At 44.2% G+C, this 20,550-nt stretch overlaps 1 protein-coding gene across 1 annotated transcript; it reads right to left on the reverse strand.

Annotated features, from left to right (window-relative positions):
- Positions 1–3,096: 3,096 nt before the first annotated feature.
- On the reverse strand, positions 3,097–19,746 carry LOC110070590 (uncharacterized). Its single transcript, XM_020778272.3, has 7 exons — positions 17,546–19,746; positions 14,793–14,869; positions 13,201–13,327; positions 12,826–12,924; positions 10,950–11,120; positions 9,077–9,756; positions 3,097–6,415 (listed from the first exon to the last, which is right to left on the reverse strand). Exons 2-7 carry the CDS (start codon positions 14,859–14,861, stop codon positions 5,720–5,722), a joined length of 1,842 nt encoding a protein of 613 aa, XP_020633931.3. The 5' UTR covers positions 14,862–14,869; positions 17,546–19,746; the 3' UTR covers positions 3,097–5,719.
- Between the last annotated feature and the right edge of the window lie 804 nt (positions 19,747–20,550).

Consider the following 20,550-nt stretch of genomic DNA (forward strand, 5'->3'; position numbering starts at 1 on the left):
CAAATGTAATGTTGAATAACTTGTCTTGCAGTCTCTCCATGAAGAGGAGATGCCAAATAAACCCAGAAAATGTATCCACAGTCAAATGTAATTTAGGCAAAAACCTGCACTTGTGTGACATCCACGTGCCAACTACAATGTCTCTTGCCTGAGTCATTGGGATAGAAAACATTCTGTGAAACATATTTACAGAGTAATGAAACATGTCATGAGAAGCAAATAGGATCAGAAAAAAGACTAAAGCACATGAATTCTGCTTGAAAGCTGAATCAGCAACAGCATTCCCTTCAGTAATAAATCCCGGAAGTTGAGGGTGGGAACATATATGGGCAGTGGAACAGAATGCTGTTCTGCTTTAAAGTAACAAAGTCAGGAAAACAGTGAAAACAAATCCTTATCTATGGAAGGAGACAGATATTAAAAAAAGCAAATGCCTAAAAAGCTTATAAACGTGTGTCTATAACAAAGTTAAACTCATCATTAGAAAAAAGTTCAAACGCTGCCACGTGACAACACCTTGGAAAGGCAAACCATCTGAAAAAAGCGTCTGTGGAAAAACAAGTGGTTAATTGATAAAAAATACAGGAAAGCAGGCGCTTGTCTTTTGGAGAGTTCAACATCACCCTGCAGAAAAAAATAGAGTTAATACGTCCCTGACAATTGTGGCAACATCTGGAACGATGCCTTGGCAAAACAAATCTGCAACTGCTTTAACACAGGAGTACAAGTTCAAGGGAGTGTGTGGCAAATGCATCCATTCAACAATTATGATCCTATCCTTGTCAGGGGTGTAGAGAACTGCAATTGACTTGAAATAGGAATGCTCTCAGTAGGTAGGCGATCCACAGCTTGCAGATGAAGTTGTTGAGAGATCAGCTGTAAGAAGCCTTCATTGATGCAGTGATAAGGATGATGTCAGCTGGAGTTACCACAATAACAATAACAGGTGAAGAACGACCAGGGAGTGCAGAGAACAACTGTGAGAGATCATTAGTAGACAATACCAAAACTGATGTGCCCAATTGATATCTCAAAGGTATAGATGCAAAAGTTTATGTCCAGTCTGTTGATTTTTCTGTGGGCTGCACAAAAACCCTTTTTTGCAGAAGGTGTAGGTTGCCAAATGATTCTCCATTTAGACTGTCCGAATACAATGGCATTCTCTTGGCAGAACGCCCAGAATCGCTGATAAGAAGAGAGAACTAAGTCTGGGCATTGCGCCAGGTGTGGACCTTGAATTTGTTACTTCACACAGGCAGAGAAAACAATACAGACTTTATGTCCTAGCAGGCTGCACTGAATCCGTGGATGAGATTATAGGTCCCATCACGCTGAGATATTCAGGAAACTGCTAAGCAATGCAAGGTGTGATAGAATTTGTAGTTCTAGGAAGAACATGGAACATAGTGTCCAGGATGTTACAAGTGGCTTGAGAGTAACAATGCTTTCTCCAGATTGGAAGGTGATGGGGGAAGCGCTTTAAGGAGTTGGCTCACCTCCTCCCACCCCATACGCATTTTTCTCTCTTACTGGCCAGGTGGGGGGGCAATCTTTCTCAGCTCTGACTGTCCAGCTGAGTAGGATTTTTCCCCAAACCTGAATGTTTGCCATGCGAGTTATCAGTCCTGGCACAACATTCAAGCTGAGACAAACAAAAGCAGCGCATGTAAAAACCAGAACAGTGTAGCCTTGAGGAATAGCGGCACATTTAGCTTTAGAAACATAGACCCATTGTGGCAGTTCAAAACAGGCCTCCTGTTGGGCTGTCCCCCTTACATTTTCTTCCTCCTCCCCTTCTGATTTCTCACAAGACACATGGCATGCTTGTAAAGCTTCTTTTGTATACCAGCCGGTGACATCACATGAATCCTGCAGATCCCCTATTATTCTCTCTTGGCCTGGGGGCGGCCCTGGGTCCCATTTCCCTGGGTCCCATTTCCCATGTGACCTTGGCTGACTGAGAACTGTGTCCATGAGACGGACTTGAACAGCAGAAGCGAATATACCTTCTCCCATAATAATTGGCTGACGTACAGAACCAACAGCATTAATTTCTGCTTGCTTAGTTGCTAAATCTTGCCATCCTTGAAGGCAAATGAGTCCTTCTGCTGGTGGAAGGAGACCCCTACTCCAGTCACTAGGGGCCGGCCGTTGGGCAGATGAGGATTCCGGGAGAGTCTGTGTCTGTTTGTCCTTGAGACTGAGTTGCAGTTCGCGGACGCCTTGATATGGGAGCAGTTCAGAACTATGAGAAACTGCCGCGGCATCTCCCTGTGCCTGTGCTTGTGTTCCCTGAACGCCAGGATAAGCAGTTTCTAAAGCAGCACCCATTGTATCCATTAAAGGACAGTTAGAAATTTTGTTCTCAGTTGCCTGATGAATGGCAGGACTGGGAGACAATGCTGAGGTGTTCCCAGGCTGAGGCTCGGTTGGCTGGGCAGAATGAGACAGAGAGTCCAGCAGTGGAACCGAGGGGGCTGGTGTGAGAGGAAGGGGAGGCAAAATTTGAGGGAGTTGTTTGAACAGATTATTTTCAAATTCTTGATCGAAAAGAATGTTCCTTGGTGGTGGTGCCAAGCCTTGAAGGCAAGTACCCACTTTGCAGCATGTAGAAAGCACTTTTGCTGTAACTCTTGGATGTCCCTGTAAACAGCTGCCTATTTTAGACCATTCCTTGAGGTCCAGTGTCCCTTCTTCGGGGATCCAGGGGCATACATCCCGAATAGTATGAACTAAATCTTCCACTTCTGTGCGTGTGGTCGTGTGACCATTCCTTTTTAATAAGAAGTGGAGGTCCTGTACTTCCTGAAGATTAGATACAAAGCTCCCCATGTTTGCTAGGAGTCTAGGTGTCTAACTTGACAAATTCAACACTCACCCGGGATCCTTGCGGATGTGTGACGTCTGGAACCCTTGCAGGGCGAGGGCAGTGTGAATTGCCGCGCTGTTGCGTTGCTCAGCTTGTCCCGTGCTTCTTGCCTCACACGGGCTGCACCAAAATGTGGGGAAATCCCCAGGGAACCCTGCTTGGAAGCCAGCCAAGCAGCAGTTGCATGAAAACCAGGGAGAGCTCTGATAAATGAAGACACTGCAGACTTTATCTTGTTAGTATTCAGGTACCGGTAGAGAAGAAGAAGAAGATTAAGATGGCTACCTTCTTCCCCCCAGACGTTTTTATTAAGCACGCAAAACAAGCAAAATTAGCATATGATAAGAATTTGGCCATAGAGGCGTCGTGTGGTTATCAGTCTTAAGGCATTCCACGCCTGCGCAGAGAGAGAATCACATAACAATGGGATGATTATACTACAATAGCTTGATTATGCTAAACACCAGTGATGTATCCCTTAATAGCCACAAGATGGAACTTTAGACTACAAAATCCCCACAGAGTTGGATTTTTTTTATTTAAAAAAATAAAATAAGGAGAGCTATGCAGTCAAATGCGGAAAATACCTTAATTTTTTTAATCCTGTGTCATCCAATTAATTCTGACTCATGCCAACCCTTTCTAGAGTTTTCCAGGTAGGGAATACTCAGAAGTGGTTTTTCCCTTCCTTTCTTCTTGGGGGTATTTCTGGGATTGTGCAGCCGGCCCAAGGCCACCCAGGCTGGCTCTTCTCTCTGGAGAAAGGGGGGGGGATTTAACTCTCAACCTGCAACCAGAGACCTCAACCAATGAGCTAGCCAGCCAGCATGATGGACTAGGATAGACCCCACGACCACCACCCACAAAAATCAAAGATTTTTTTTTAAAAAAACGTTAATTTCTGATAAGCACCCACCAGACAAAATTAACGTTTTTTTTTAAAAAAATTCATTTTTGTGTGTGGTGGTCATGGGGTCTATTCTAGCGCATCATACTGGCTGGTTAGCTCAGTATTGACCAGGATGAAGTATGCTGTGGTCCATGAATGCTTATGCCAGATGAAAATGAATAAGCTTATACATTCCATTTTGATTAATATCCTGCCTTTCTCCTGGTGTAAAGAAAGGGTCGCCCTTTAAGAGCTGCAATGACATTATTTTGACGGCCCACTGTTGGAAACTAGATGCCAGAGGGCTCTCGGATCTGATCCAGGAGAAACTCCTCTCCTGCCTTTGACTAAGGCTTCTGTAGATGATGGAAGGGAGAAAAGACACACACACACACACACACACCCGGGAACTCTTTCACACCAACTCCCCAATGCACGAAGTTTGCATCCACTGTATTTCTGGCAGATCCTTTCAAACAAGCCAAGGGTCACTTAACACCGGTTTCTGTTTCCAGGACGGGAGAAAAAAGGTGGCGGACAGGAAAAGGTCCGATGCCCCCTTTGGCTCCTCTATTTCCTCCCGTTTTCTGCCTTTCTAGGAAATGACACTCGCTGGTCCAGTTAACCCTAAAAGGGGACCAGAGTAGAAACCCTCCCCCCCATACACGTGTTCTTTAGGTCTCTTCGGAAGCAATCGTTCCCAACCTTGGGTCACTAGATTGTTTTTGGACTACAACTCCCATAATTCCTGTCCAGCATAGCTAACGGTGAAGGCTTCTGATGGTGACCCTTTTCAGGGTTTTCCAGTTGTAGAGACTACGTACTCAGAGGTGGTTTCCCCTTCCCTTCTTCGGGATCAATATATTTAAATGTTGCAAATTTCTACTCAGAAGTAAATCTCACTCTGTCAGGGTTGCTTGCCATTAAGTTGCTTGTGACTTGTGGCAACCTTATGAAAGAACGGTCTCTAAAAGGTCATGTCCTGAACAGACTGGGGTCAGTTTTAATTTAATTGTCTTCATTTAATTATGTAACTTTTTATTTATTTATTATATTCTGTCGATTAGTAATTTGTTTAATTGCTGGTTGTGTTCCTGTTGTTTATATTATATCCTAGCTGTTTGCACACCACCCGGAGAGAGCTTGTTCACTACAATGGGGCAATTTAAAAATATAAACATTTAATGTTTGCTGAGGAATAAGAGACAGGTGGGCTTCCTATAGGCAACTGGCCGGCTATTTTTTGGAATGCAGTGTTGGACTCAAATGGACCTTTAGTCCGATCTTGCATAGCTCCTCTTATGTACTTACACCACTGCTAAAGACTTCTATTGCACAGGTCTCTACTATTGCTTGCAGCCATTTCCCCTCACAAAGCTACGAATCGAGCAGAACAAAGGAAAGTTTGATCAATCCTATTCTGGTATAGGTTGTATGAATGAAAAGGAGAATATTTTTCCCGACTCGCAAAGGCTTCTTGTGTTGGGAGCCCATGGGCCAAAATCTATTCTTGGTTATTTAGTGTCTGCTAACGAAGGCACAAATGATGAAACTTTGGGCCCATTGTGAGAAGTCAAGATTCGCTAGAAAAGACCATGATGCTGGGAAAGGCTGAAGGCAGCAGGAAAAGAAGAAAACCAAATACGAGATGGACAGGCTCCTTAAAGGAAGCCACAGGCTTGAGTTTACAAGACCTGAGCTGTTCAGGAGAGGACATTTTGGAGATCTCTTCTACACAGGATCAACATATGTCAAAGAGGACTGGACAGCACATATCAACAATTTGACAAGACTTGGCAAGAAAAGAGTTCCAACCAGTAGAAAAAATATATATCTAATTTTGGCCATTGTGTGTGTGTGTGTTGGCCTTCACGAAACGCATCAGTAACAAAGCCTATCAAGTAATTTTTATTGAAAAGAACGCGTATGCACAGAAATCTAAACGACAGGAAGAGTCCCAGTCAACTGCGGTGGTTCTCAGTCAGAAAATCCGTGATCGCCTCGCGAACACGCTCCCCTTTCCTGACGTCTCGAAGGCTGTACGGACATGGCTCCTCGTCGTATTCGGGCAGCATGATGCTGTCGGACGCCTCCAGGCCTTCCTGGACTGCGTGTCCCTTGAGCTCGCAAATATTGTGCAGCACGGCACAGGCCGTGACCACCGCCACCACGTTATCCTCCGCCACCGGCAGCCGGGCTGTCAGGCGCTGCCACCTGCCTTTCAAGCGGCCGAGGGCCCGCCCCACCACGCTGTGGCAGCGGTAGAACGCCTGGTTGTATACTTTCTCTCTCTCCTCCAGTTCCTCCTCGTAGGGGGTCAAGAGCCATTTCCGCATCGGGTAGGTGCTGTCGGCCAGGACAAGCGGCGGGACCTCCACCCCGCCCAGGGTGATCGTAGGATGGCCCGGAACGAACGTTCCCGCGTCCATGGCCTGGCATAAGGTGGACCTGGAGAAGATGTTTTCCACGTTCTTCTTGACTTCCACGTTAATAAACCGGCCCGTGTGGTCTGTCGTGCCCTGAAGCAGAATAGAGTAGCATTTCTTGCGGTTGACGGATTCCTCGGCCTGTCCTGTCGGGGCAACGTAAGGCACATGAGTCCTGTCCAGGACGCCAACACAATTAGGGAAACCCATCGCCTTGAAACCGTTCATGATCTGAAAGGGAGAAGCCAGAATGGATTTGGTGAAAACAACCCATTGAACACATTGTTATACACATATCCCAAATATGTGTTATCAGGAGGAAAAGTGAAAGGTCTAAATGAAGAATCAATGCAATTCTGGAGAAGAAGACAATAAAAGGAGAAGACGAATATAGATGCAAGGAAGAAGATGATTATTGCAAGAGGTCCCAAATATGGTGGTTGGGGAACACAGTTAAATTTGTCTGGTGCCGACATTGATGACATTTCGGCGCCAGGTCAAAACCTTCCTGTTCCAGAAGGCTTTTAATTGAAATAACATCAACTGTGGGTCCTGATGCCAATTTTAATTGTTTTTTAATCATTTAATCTTTTGTTGCATTTTAATGGAATTTTAATTGTTGTAAGCCGCCCAGAGACCTTTGGGTAGAGTGGGCGGCATATAAGTTAAATAAATAAATAAATGAATGAATGAATGAATAAATAAATAAATAAATAAATATGTATTTTGGTTTATGTATTTTATGTTTATGTTATAGTTAAAATAAAAAATGAAAAAAAAAAAAACCAAATCCCTCAAAAGTTGACTGAGGCTTCATGTTGGTATGAAAATAGTAACGATTTTTTAAATAGAAGAAAAAATACATTTGACCAAGCACTAGCTACTTTATAAAATGCAACACGGTGGTAAAATGTAATTCATTTACTTCACTTTTTTTTTTTTAATTTATAGCAAGCCTGAATTCTCTCTGGAGGCAAAAATGTTGTTGGTTCTATTTGGGGCATATCTTGAGAAGGAAGAATTCTCTGGAAAAGACAAGAATGCTGGGAAAGGTTGATGGCAACAGGAAAAGAGGAAGGCAAAATACAAGATGGATACCCTAAAGGAGCCCACAGGCTTGAGTTTACAAGAGCTGGGCAGGGCAGCTGAGGAAAGGACATTTTGGAGGTGGCTCATTCCTAGCGTCGCCATGAGCTGGAGGCGCGACCTGAGGGCACGGTAACAACAAAAGCCACCTTCATTAGCAACTATTTTGAGAAATACGCATGTTCAAAAGGTAAATACAATGGCCAAAGTTCTCTTCTGTAGCTACATCAGCATAATTTACTTCTATCCGGCGCACAACAGATATCTTATCTCGACGCTACCAGTGTCCCTTTCCAAAAGGGACACTGGTAGCATTATGCTGGCATAATTACACAACAGGATTTTGGCTCATATAAATTTATAATAATAAATACAAAGGTATAATTTGATTTATAATTTATAAATTTATAATTTATTATATAAATTTATATATATATAAATTTATAATTTATAAATTAAAATTTATAAATTTATAATTGTTATAAATTTTTCTTGAACCTGTTATCCTTTATGTTGTTAGCCACCTAGAGTGGTCAAAATGACTAGATAGGCGGGATATAAATAAAATAAATAAATAAAATAAATAAAAAATATAAAAACTCTTCAATCACCAAACAAATATTTTCCCCAAATCAATTATAAAAACCCATCTGAACTTGCAAATGTGAAATATTTATTTTAAATGTCTGTCTGGAGGAGAAAGAATGTTTTAATTTGACACAAAAAACAATGATGGGATTGAACTGGCCCAAATCCTCTTGCGTAGCTACAGAAATGAAATAACATGTGGAGGCCAATGACTCCAAATCAAGAAATCACTGTAGACACTGAATCATCCAACTTGGTATGTAATTCATTAATCACGTCTGCAGTGGTTTCTTAATTTAGGACAGAAGTTACTTATGCAGCTCATCACAGATGCATGCATTTACAACAGGACCCCCGTATTCATGGGATCAGTACCCGCAATCTGAAAATCTTAAGAATATGAAAAATATCTAGAAAAAACTAGAAATATATACATATTTTTGCCATGTATTACCAGAACTGGCTACTAGAGGGAGCTGGAGACCATGCTAAGTATGCTCGCTGTTGAAAATAAATAGCATTGTCTCTGGTTCCCTCTAGTGGCCAGTTCTGGTAATATTTTTTTTTACCATACTATGTATTGTATAGCATTCACTATTATTGGCCGTTTTCAGCATCCCCAAGGGGGCTTAAAACCAATATGGGGGTCCTACTGTATTTACTTATTTATTTGTTTGTTCAGTGTCATTTGTTCGGCTGCCCTTTGCTCAATGAGGGGACCCAAGGCAGCTCAAAACATTAAACCCAGTAAAATAAAAACACAATAAATCATATATTAAAAACAACAACACTATAGTAATAATTGAAAATATATTAAGTGAATAAAAACATTTAAAACTTTCAAAACGAACAGAATTGGCTAAAAATACCCATTTGTTTAAAAACAAAAAACAATAACCTGACAAACATTTTAGTTTAAAAACTCTTTTTTGACTTTTCCTATGAAAAGAAGAGAACATGGCAAAATAACCTATACGTAATAGAATGCCTGTTACCGTATTTTTCTGTGTATAAGACTATACTTTTGTCTAAAATTTTTAGACTACAAATGGAGTGGAAAGCAAGTATCAAAGCGATCCGGCAGCGCTTTGATCCCTTTCCCCCTACACTTGCTAAGCTCCACTTAGATTTCTTAATTTTAGATTGGAAAAGTGGGGGGCATCTTATACACGTAATGGTCATTGCTAGGTTTAAAAAATTTAAATCCTTAAAATGTACCTCCTTGTAGTCCCCCAAGCAGACGGCCTGGGGGCCCAAGAGGCGCTCAATTGCAAAGCAGACTTCCAGAACAATCTCTCCCACGGTGGACCTCCCGATGCCGAACTGGGTGGCCACCACCCGGTAGCACTCCAGATTGGACAGCCACCAGACCGCTATGGCCACGCGCTTCTCCACAGAGATGGCCTCCCGCATGATGGTCCTTTGTCGGGCCAGCTTGGGCTGGAGGACGTCGGCGATTTCAAAGAGGGTGCCTCGGCTCATGCGGAAATGCTCGATCCACTTCTCGTCCTCGGTGGTTTCGAGGGTGAATGTTTCCCACCAATTGGGGCCCGTGGCGGGGGACACCCACCAGCGGCGAGGCAGGGGCCCATTGTCCAACACCCCAAGGAGGACGGCTCGGCGCCGGTTCCTCCGTTTCTCTAGCAGGCGGCTGGCCCGACGGAGCCTCAAGAACTGTTCTCGGAAAGCCAGGCTGATCAGCTCCCTCCTCTTCCGTTGGCGCCGGAGACCCGACAGATACGCCTCGAACATGCTCATGGTGGAATGCAGGACGGAAAGGAGGGCTTGGATGTAGAATTTCAGTAGGAGGAGAAGCGAACGGGGTTCTGTCTTCGGCAAGGAGAGGGTTTGGAAGTTGAAAGAAGGGTATTTAAATAGCTGAGAACTGTCCTCTCCCACTGCAATAAAGAAACCAACATAGTACTTTTCTTTTCCACTCTTGGCAAAGTGCAAGCAAAAGACTACAGACTAACATCAACAGGCCAGGAGGAAAACCTTTAGCAGTTGGGAAGCCATAATGCTAGTCTCTGTAACCCAGCAGAGGCTGTTCCTCCGTGCGATCCAAATTCCATTACAGTTGGACACCCACACCCCCCGTATTTGAAGGGACGGGCCCATGGTTTCAAGTATCCGAGTTCCGAAAATATTAAATTAAAAAATATACGTACAGTGGTGCCTCGCTTAACGACGTTAATTCGTTCCAGCGAAAACGCTGTAGAGCGAAAACGACATAAAGCGAAAATAAAAAACCAAATGAAATGCATTAAAACCTGGTTAATGCATTCCAATGGGCTAAAAACTCACCGTCCAGCGAAGATCCTCCATACGGCAGCCATTTTCAGTGCCTGTATAGCGAGGAATCCGTCCCTAAGCACAGCGGGGAGCCATTTTGAGCACCCGGTGGCCATTTTGAAAACCCGACGATCAGCTGTTTTGATCGTCGTAATGCGAAGAATCAGTTCCCGAAGCAGGGAACTGATCTTTGCAAAGCGAAAAAAAAAACATTTAAAACATCGTTTTGCGATCGCAAAAACATCGTCGTGAAGCAAATTCATCGTAATGCGGGGTAATCATTAAGCGGGGCACGACTGTATATATTTCCATGATGTAATTACCAAAATCCCCCACTAGAGGGAGCTAGAGACCGTGCTATATAAAGGATCTGCTTTTATCCAAGGTTTTCAGCATCTATGGGGGGCTGGGGGCAGCTTGGAAGCAAGTCCCCATGGATACTGGGCTCCTACTGTATACAGCAGTACTTTTTTCCCCCTCCTAAACAAGGACTTTTGTGTTAAAACAAGGTTCATTTGATCTCTCTAGAAGCCAAAACATGCTTCTGGATGCACAGGGATCAAAAAAAAAAAAAGCCAGAATGGATTTCAAAGTAGGAGTGCCTTTTTTTGTTTTGGGATCATTTTGTTTTTTGGCAAATTTTAGAGGGAAGGCTTTTTTTCCCCTCCCTTTCAGCAACAAATCCAGTGGAGGAGAAAACAGCCTGGCATGAAGGGTGGCGGTGGACCAATCTCTCTGGTGCTCCTGCCACCCTCTTCTCGTTCCCCTTTCCCACGATGCCTCTGCAAGCAGGACTCACGCTCCCTGTTGTCCCACAGAAAGGGAATGTTTTCCGGAACACTTTTTGGTGGGAACTCAGCACCAACGCCTTCTTCTTCCTCATTTTCCTCTTCCTCTTCTTCTGAGGAGGAGCTTTCCAGATGAAAATAATCCTCCCAAGCGATCTTACCAACCGTCCCATTGGCTTTCGCTAGGGGCCACGGAGAGAAAGCCGGAAGGTGAAAGAATACAGTGTTAGAACATCCCACTTTAATAATAATAATAATAATAATAATAATAATAATAATAATAATAATAATAATAATAATAATAATAATAATAATAATAATAACAACAACAACAATAACAACAACAACAACAACAACAATAACAACAATAACAACAATAACAACAATAACAATAACAATAACAACAAAACAACAACAACAACAACAACAAAAAAGGGGGAAATGGAGGAGGACTTGTCAACAGAGGGACACAGAAGGAGGATCACAACCTGGTCTCAAAAGAGAGACATCTTTTGGCTTCGGCCCCCATCCTGGCTCCTGGCTCATCGGACAAGAATGAGCACCAGCCTTAAGGAGGGAAGCCTGTCTGGGGACCAGTGACGCTCCTGCCCACCCCCAAAGGAGGGGAGATTTCCCCCCAGCGTTACTCTCCAAGGGCAGCCCGGGAAATGAGGGGCCTTTTCTTTCCAAAGCGGGACATGGTGCAGGACAGAAAAAAACAGCGGCCGTTTTGGCCAAGGAGAAAAAAAAAACCCACAGAAATGTTCCAGGAGAAACCAAGCCCCACCCAGCTCTTGATTTTGGTCTCGCAGCAAAATTTGCCTGGATGGTAGCATTTGTTCTCTGGGCTCAACATACCCCAGATCCTTCACCCCCAAAATGAAACGATTCTCCCCAGAACCAGCTGTGCACAAGTCGGGGAGGAAGAACTCTGCACAGAGCGCAGGCAAACAGGGTGTGTGGCCTGTATGTCTCAGTCAGTGGGTTTCCCAAACATGTCTCCCCAGATGTTACTGGACCACAAACTCCCAGAAGCCCTCACTGTTGGCTTTGCTGGCCAGGATTTCTGGCAGTTGCAGTCCGAAAACCTCCGGAGACCCAAGGTTGGGAAGCACCAGTCTAGCTTGCATGGTGCTTCCCAACCAAGGTTTTGGGCCTGGGGGGTGTCCCTCAGAACCAGGCCTTCTTGCAGTGGAATTCCCGAGGGGTAATTTAAAAAAAAATCTCTCAAGTCAGCAAAACCACAAAGCCTAGCCTGAAGACAGGACCCCCGCTTCAAATCACTTTGTGCAGCTGTCATTCTTCTTGACAGAGCCTCCCCCCCCCCCCGACATGCACCCAAGGAGAAACGGAAGTGGGGAAAAGTGGCAGCCGCCCTTCTTCTCTCGCCGCAGGCAGAAGGAGACCTTGGGCGACCACTGCCCCGTTCTTTTCGGGACGGGATTTTCCTCATAAGCATTCGCTCCCTCGAACGCATAATGGGACGCCAAAAGACGTTAGAGCCAAGAGATTACGAAACTTTTTTTTTTCTGTATGAACACAAGCTGAAATGGAAACCGGTTCCAGCCTTACATTTAAGCATCGAGACATCCCAGCATCTACCCTGTTTCCCTGAAAATAAGACCTAACCTGAAAATAAGCCCTAGTAGGATTTTTCAGGATGCTCGTAATAGAAGCCCTACTCCCAAAAATAAGCCCCAGTTAAGGGAAACCCCCTCCCTCCACCGTTGTGCAGCAACCAGAAGAAGATGACAGGATTGTATTTGAATAAATGTAGATTGTTGTAAATAAATAAAATAAAAAATCCCCTGAAAATAAGCCCTAACGTGTTTTTTTGGAGCAAAAATTAATATAAGACCTTGTGTTCTTTTCGGGGAAACGCGGTACCTGATAGTCTCTCTTTTTCTGCTGCACTCTGGAGAAAGCTGTCTTTTTCTCTTTCTTCCAGCCAGGAGATAAGATGGGGCTTCGCACTCAAGGCGCTTTCTGAAAGTGGACAAGTCCAGGCTCATTAGGTCAAAATCCCAGCAGTTTTTGAACAAGAAGGCCTGTCATATTATCTGTCGCTCCGTCTGGCTTTCTTCTTCCTTCTGAGCTGAGCTGCAATCCCCCCCCCCCCCGATTAGCTGGAAGAAAAGTGGATTTTCCCCCAGAACCAGTATTTATCCCCATTTTCATGCAAAACATTTTGTGGGTGGTTTGCGCCCTCAACATCAGCAGCAGAAAAGCATACCCTCAAATGAGGGCCAAGGGGCTTCTTACCCAGCCAGGTTACCGTCTTATAGTTGTCAAACATCACTTCCGCATACAAACTTCTTTGGCCCGGATCCAGCCGGGCCCACTCCTCGTCGGTGAAATACACGGCCACTTCTTCGAACGTGACTGGTCCCTGAAACCAGAAACAACATTCAGAGTGTCGTTCCCAGGGCCAGAAGAGGACAGAAGACCCCCAGAGTGGGTCAAATCAAGGTACATCCAAGATTGTAGTCTGTTCACACCGTGATGAGCTCTACACCTCTAGCAAGCCCACCGGAAGGACATCGAGAACCTCTCCGAACCCCTCTCTGTTCACATTCTCATGCTCCCCATCAACTCATCTATAAAAGCACAAGATCTGTGATAACAACTTTAATCATGTGTGTAGCATGGGGTGAGAAGAAGCAGGAAAGTCCAAAATATTAGGAAGATGTGATTTTGTAGTTGTGATGTTTCCACTTAAACCACAGACAGAGATTTTATGTTATTTATTCATTTAAAATACGTTTATCCAGCCTTTCTGCTAAAAAAAGGCAGTTCATATAATTAGAAACCTAATATTAAAAGCTAGAAACAGTAAATGATTCCAATGCAAAAGAATGAATAACATGATATTAAAAATGTGAGGTAAAGTCATTACAAAAAACAGATTTAGAAGCAAGAAAATATAAACCCTCCCATTTATTGTCTCCTAGACCAGTGGTTCTTAACCTTTGTTACTCGGATGCTTTTGAACTGCAACTCCCAGAAACCCCAGTCAGGACAGCTGGTGGTGAAGGCTTCTGGGAGTTGCAGTCCAAAACTCCTGAGTAACCCAAGGTTAAGAACCAGTGTCCTAGACCACTGGTTCTTAACCTTGGGTTACTCAGGAGTTTTGGACTGCAACTCCCAGAAGCCTCTATCACTCACGTGCTGGCCAGGATTTCTGGGAGTTGTAGTCCAAGAACATCTGGGGAGCCAAGATAAGGAACCACTGCTTTCAGGAAAAGCCTGCCTGAAGAGAAAGGTCTTGGCCTGCCTGTGGAAGGACCGCAAAGATGGGGTCAGCCTGGCTTCTAGTGGGAGGGAGTTCCAGAGTCTCGGGGCAGCAACAGACCCGTGTCCCTCCCAAATGCACCTGGTAGGGTGGTTGGACCGAGAGAAAGGCCTCCCCTAGACTGAAGGAAACTTCGGGTTGAATTTGACTGCGGACCTCACAAATAAACCACATCTGGCCAAGTGTTAAGACTCCCCTACTTCTCTCCCTCCACACAGCTATAGCCTTCTGCAGCCTGTTTTTTTGCAGCTCCTCCCTACAATATTTAATTTGAATCTTTCAGTTAGTCATGTGTGTCTTCTGCCTTTCTTCCGTCGCTCTCAAGGCAACATAAAACTGGCTTGCCTCTTCTTCTTTATTCCAGCTTCATGACAGCCTTGTGGGGGGTGGGGGCAAGCTGAGAGAGAGAGAGAGAGAGCAAGACTTGCTCAGGCCACCAAATCTATTTTCTGAGCACAGACCTGAAGCCAGATCTCCCTGGAGACCCAGCCCAATCCTGACACCAGGACGGCTTCTCCTTCTGGACCAAAGAGGGAATTCCCCTCAAGGACCTTCTCCTTACCTGAGCCAGCTGCAGGGAAGCTGCTTCAGAGCAAACAGCCGATGATCTACAACATCTGCTTGACGCCATTCTGCCCCCTGTGAATGGTTAAAAAAAAGCCTGTCACTACCTTTTGGGGCACCTTCAGGCCTATGGATCCCGGTGGGTTGCCAACCTCTGTGTGAACGGGCCCCAGAGAGGGCCCATTTAATCTTTTTTCTTAAATACACCCGCAGGTAGGATTTACTATGTTCTGTTAATTGATAGTTTGGATTTATGTTATTATAATTGTATATTTTTGTGTTAGCCGCTCAGAGTGGTACCGACTTACCAGATGGGCGGGATATAAATCAAATCAAATAAATAAATAAATAAATACAATACATTTTTGATGGAAAAACAAAAACAGCCTTAGGTAAGGAACTGGATCATTCCCACGTGTTTCCTTCAACCCCTGGCCCCGGCCGAGACAGCATTTGTGGATTAAACCTAATAAAGCTCAGAGGGTTTGCGCTCAGATTTCTCCCCACTCACTTGGGCCTAAGGCAGTGATGGCATCTGTATAAAGTCCAAGTACTGTAATTTTTTAAGAGCGTATGTAACCCAAAAATTAATATTCTACACACCAGTGATCCACATTTTGTACAAAAAAGGCCCGAGGGCTAATGCAACCATACTGAAATCAGTTTACTATGCTGTTTAATAACAATTGCGTGTCATCACGTCAGTCCTGATGATGACCCTTTTTCAGGGTATTCCAGGTAGAGAATACTCAGAAGTAGTTTACCGTTCCCTTCCTCTAGGGGGAGCCCTGGGACTGTGCAGTTTGCCCAAGGCTACCCAGGCTGGCTCTACTTTGCAGGCGGGGAATCGAACTCCCAACCTCCAGTCTCTGCAGCCAGATACCTAAGTCACTGACCATGATACATATATATTTAATACAACTGCTGTTCCTTCCCTACTTTGCCTCCCTAGTAGCATTACAGTGGTGCCTCGCTTAGCGAGTGCACCGTATAGCGATGTTTCCGTATAGCGATCCCTTTTTCGGGATCGCTATACGGAAACATACCCGATCTTCGCAATGGGGAAAACCCGCATTGCGAAGATCGGGTATTGCGGCGGCCATTTTGGAGCCGCCGAACAGCTGATCGGCGGTTCCAAAATGGCCGCCGGAAGCCCGGAAATGGTTGCCGGCAGCCGTTTTCGCGCCCTGCCCTCGCTTAGCGAGGGCGCGAAAATGGCTGCCGGCAAGGGGAATCCTCGCTGAACGGGTAAGTAAGCAAGGTATTGGAACGCATTAAACTAAGTTTAATGCGTTTCAATATGTTTCCCCTACCCGTTTAGCGACGATTCCGCATAGCGAGGGTTAATCCGGAACAGATTAATCTCGCTATGCGGGGCACCACTGTATTTAGCTTGTTTTTCACGCATTTCCAGATGCTTAACATTACTAAGGGTCCCGATACTGTCCAATTGGTTTCGGGATCAACACAGAACAGGACTGGAGAACCTGCAACCCTGCTGATGTTGCTGATCTTCAGTGCCCACCAATGATGATGGATGATGGGCCATGGAGTAACAGACCATCAACAAGCGGAGCACCCAAGATTTCCAGCTTGGAAATAAAGAATGTCCTTTCTGATTTTTGTTTTCTGCCTGCAAATGCTCCTTTTCCAGTCCTTTAAATAGGGCCACAGCGTAAACAGGTCCCCAAAGGTTCCTCCTCATACTTTCACGCCTAGATCCATAAGGACTAGTAACTTATTTCAAAATGTAAAGGCCAGAGACTCATCCAGGAACACAATCTGCGATTTTATTGAGGCTTTAGAAAGTAACTATGACATGAGGAAAGGTTAGAGGAACAGGTTTTGAAGCTGGATTTTTTTAAATAAAAAAACCCTCTTCTATAAGCTAGCACTAACAAGCATTACAAATAAAGATTACAGGGATAACAAAGAAGATAGACATGTGAGTGAGTGGATGGATGGCTGAGCAGAGAGAGAAAGAAAAAGTAATTTAAAAAGTGGGGTAATCTCCCCACAGCTGGTAGGGCTGTAGAAGAAGCCACCAGGGATAAACAACTTCCAGATGGAAAGCGGAGTTAGCTTCATAAAAACAAAAACCATCCCAGGCATCTTAGAGGTTAATTAATGTATTTCAGCATGAGTTCTTATGGATTATTGCCCACAATATCAGGCGCAATTAACATTAACCCATCTTTCCAGCATACAGACAGTGTGCTAGTTAAATTGGGGCTTCTTGGGAGTTGCAGTCCAGCAGAGACCCATCTGCCCTCTTCGAGTGCATAGGTAATGGAGGGAACAGCTCCTTTTTTTGGACTACAAAACCCAAAATCCCCCAATCGCCATGAAAGCTCCAGTACTTCAAAAAAAATAATTTTCTCATCTCCTGGCCTAGTTCATCACAAAAAAAGCAATGAAGGACACCTCACCGCCCTCCCCAGCACCCCCAAAATATATATAAAGGGATGGGGGAACCTCCATTAATCCCCCCCCCACCTTGGACCCTTTTCAATGAAAAAAACCCCAAATTAACGCATCTCCTTGTTGGGGGCTCGAGCAGGCTGGCCGACCAATGTCGTGCCGACACCTCTCTTCATCCCCAGGAACTTGGGGAACCCTCCGTAGAGAGGAGAGCCTTTTTGGACTCCAGACCCCATCAGCCCCAGAGCTGAGGAATGATGGGAGTTGTAGTCCAACAAATACCAGGGAGGCCCATCATTTTTTTCTTTTTTTTGCTCCCTTCTCCTTTACCTATTTTTGGGCAAGCTTTGGGTGAAGCTCAAGCTCTTTCTCGCCTTGCAACCTCAGCGTCCCCCCAAAATCCGGTCCTTTCCTTCCAGCATCTCTCGCCAAAGCAGGAGAGGAAACGCACGCGGCCACTTTGCATTTTTTTTCTCCTCCAGCTGGGCGGGGGAGGAGCGAGTGGGCGGGGCGGAGAGGGGAAAGGGGGCGGGCCCTCCTTCCCTCCCTGCCGCTCTAGGAACCCGAGGCTTCCTTGCTTTAACTACTAAAGTGCTAAATCCGAAACATTAAAGCCCCTTGCCTGCCTTCAGGCGATCAGATGAAACTACGTATTTAAGAGGGGAAAAAAATCTTTTTGTGGAAAATTAATTGGAGTTTGTGTTCTCTGGCATAAATCCCCCGGGGTTCGTGTCTTCTTCTCCTGCTAACCCAAGGATAGCTTGTCAGCAAAGGTGAGTTCACACATTGCCAACAAACCAGATTGCGGACGACGTGATGGCTTCCTGGGCTGTGAGTTCGAAACCAGCCATCTCTTGATTTTGTAGCATGATCGATTACAAATTAGCACATTATTGTTGCTATTGTTGTTGCAATTAAACAATAATAGATCATACTGGAGGGACTGGTCAAGACCTTCTGATTACTTAATTATATATATGTTGTTGTTTAGTCGTTAAGTCGTGTCAGACTCTTCGTGACAATTATATATGTAATTGTCACGAGATGCTTCGTGACAAAATTATATATGTAGGTCGCCTCAAATTCAGTTCCGCTTACTTAATCAATTAATAGATTCTTACCCTGCCTTTCCATTACAATTGGCAGTCAAGGTAGCTAACACCATCAACAAAAATATTCTTTAAGCTTCTTCTTCTCATTCCAACCCAACAAAAGTTGGACATCTTCATCCTTACTTTGGATTCTACCCTAAATGATTTCGTGATCTTTCTTCATTTGTTTTAGTACTTCTTTGTTGGTCACCCTCTCCATCCGCAAAATTCGTCACATCCTGTAATAAATTCATATTTCTAACATTTCTCTCTCTCTCTTTTTTCTTTCTTTTACATTTTGCAGTAGCTTGTGTTCAAGTTCACAGTTCCATGCCATACAGCAGAACTGGGGCTACGCAGTATCATACAGATTTTCAAACCAATTTAACATTTTGTTTGCATTTATTGCTATTGTGATTGTTTCAACTTCAACAGTGCTGCCCTAGCAGTAACCACGAATGGAGCCAGGTTACCTGGATGTGATGTGTGGAGCAATACTTGGCTAAAGCAAAATACATATCTTCTATACAATCCCATATAGCACATAAAGCACTCTCCGGGCAGTTTACAGTTTCATTATGCAGGCTACGCATTGCCCTCTCTCGCAGTGAGCTGGGTACTCAGTTTACCAACCTGGGAAGGACAAAAGGCTATCCACCCCAAGCCAGCTATCTGAACTCATTGGGATTAAAATTGTGTCATGACAAGCAGAGTCTTCGCTGCTGTACTGTACAAGTGGTGCCTCACAAAACAATTTTAATTAGTTCCGCAAAAATCACTGTCTTGCGAAAAAATCGTCTTGCGAGGCACCATAGCGATCGCAAAAACCAATTGTCTAGCGGGTTTTTCGTCCTGCGAGGCAGTCTTCTTGAGAGGCACCACTGTAGTTTAACCACATTCTTTATTTACCGAACTGCTTTAGGCTCACTGTACATTAACCAAAACTAAACAGCATTTATACTTGACTGCACATTTTTACACTTTCTTTGCATATTGAATAAGCGCTTTCTCCTTCATCCGATGTATGACATTTCACAAATGAAATTATAACACATACACCCTCCACATACACTCATTGCCCGTAGCTTTGAATTCTTATTTTTCAGTTCCATGTCCTTGAATTTGACTGCGGAGTCTAAACATTGTACTGTACAACTAAACAAGCAATATTTCCAGGCTCTGATTGAAAACTTATACCAGGATAATCCATGTATCTGTTGTGGGAAATACATGCTATTAGCAGAAAGGACTTGGGAGTTTTTGGCTGATATGGTTAAATAACGGAGGGTCAGGAATCCATGCTGACCAACAGCGAAGGATCCAGAAATCTACTAGTAGATCCAAAAGAACTTTCAGCAAACACACACAAACCATCTGCTTGCCACAACTTTCTTTCAGGTAGGACGGGAAGAGATGGACTTTCGAGGCAATGTTCCTGTTTTCTGTAAAGGTAAAGGTTCCCCTTGACAATTTTTGTCCAGTCGTGTTCGACTCTAGGGGACAGTGCTCATCCCCGTTTCCAAGCCATAGAGCCAGCATTTTTGTCCGAAGACAATCTTCCGTGGTCACATGGCCAGTGCGACTTAGACACGGAACACTGTTACCTTCCCACCGAGGTGGTCCCTATTTATCTACTTGCATTTTGCATGCTTTCGAACCGCTAGGTTGGCGGGAGCTGGGACAAGGGACGGGCGTTCACTCCGTCGTGTGGATTCGATCTTATGACTGTTGGTCTTCTGACCCTGCAGCACAGGCTTCTGCGGTTTAGCCCAGTGGTTCTTAACGTGGGCGATAATGCCCCCCAGGGGGCGATTTCATTTTTCAGGGGGGCAGTAGAACGAAAAGGGGCAGTGTGGGGGCGCTGGAGCAGAAGGGGGGCGGTAGGGGGGCGCTGGAGCAAGCCAAACCTGTGAAGATGGCTACAGCCTTTTTACAGTGTGCATGAATATTTATTTTCCTCCAATCTTAATTTTGTTTCAGAGTTTTTCTCTTGAAAGTTTTAGTTCCTGCATTGCAGTTTGTTTTTACGCCCTTTTTAATATTTCTTTTTGCATCTTAAAATTCGCTTGCAACTAAATCATTAAATGTTACTTTTTTGGGGCATTTCATTTTCTTGGAATTGAATTTTGTTTTCAGGGGTCATTGGATTTAAGTGTCATAAATAAATAAATAAATAAATAAATAAATAAATAAATAAATAAATAAATAAATAAATAAATAAATAAATAAATAAATAAATAAAAG

The sequence above is a fragment of the Pogona vitticeps genome, chromosome 2, assembly GCF_051106095.1.
Source record: "Pogona vitticeps strain Pit_001003342236 chromosome 2, PviZW2.1, whole genome shotgun sequence".
NCBI lineage: Eukaryota > Metazoa > Chordata > Lepidosauria > Squamata > Agamidae > Pogona > Pogona vitticeps.

Coding starts and splice junctions, on each gene's coding strand:
- LOC110070590 (XM_020778272.3), bottom strand. CDS start 14,861: ATGGCGTCAAGCAGATGTTGTAGATCATCGGCTGTTTGCTCTGAAGCA. Junction 9,757..10,949: donor TCTGTGGGACAACAGGGAGC/GTGAGTCCTGCT, acceptor TCTTTATTGCAG/TGGGAGAGGACAGTTCTCAG. Junction 6,416..9,076: donor GCTTGGGGGACTACAAGGAG/GTACATTTTAAG, acceptor TCTCCCTTTCAG/ATCATGAACGGTTTCAAGGC.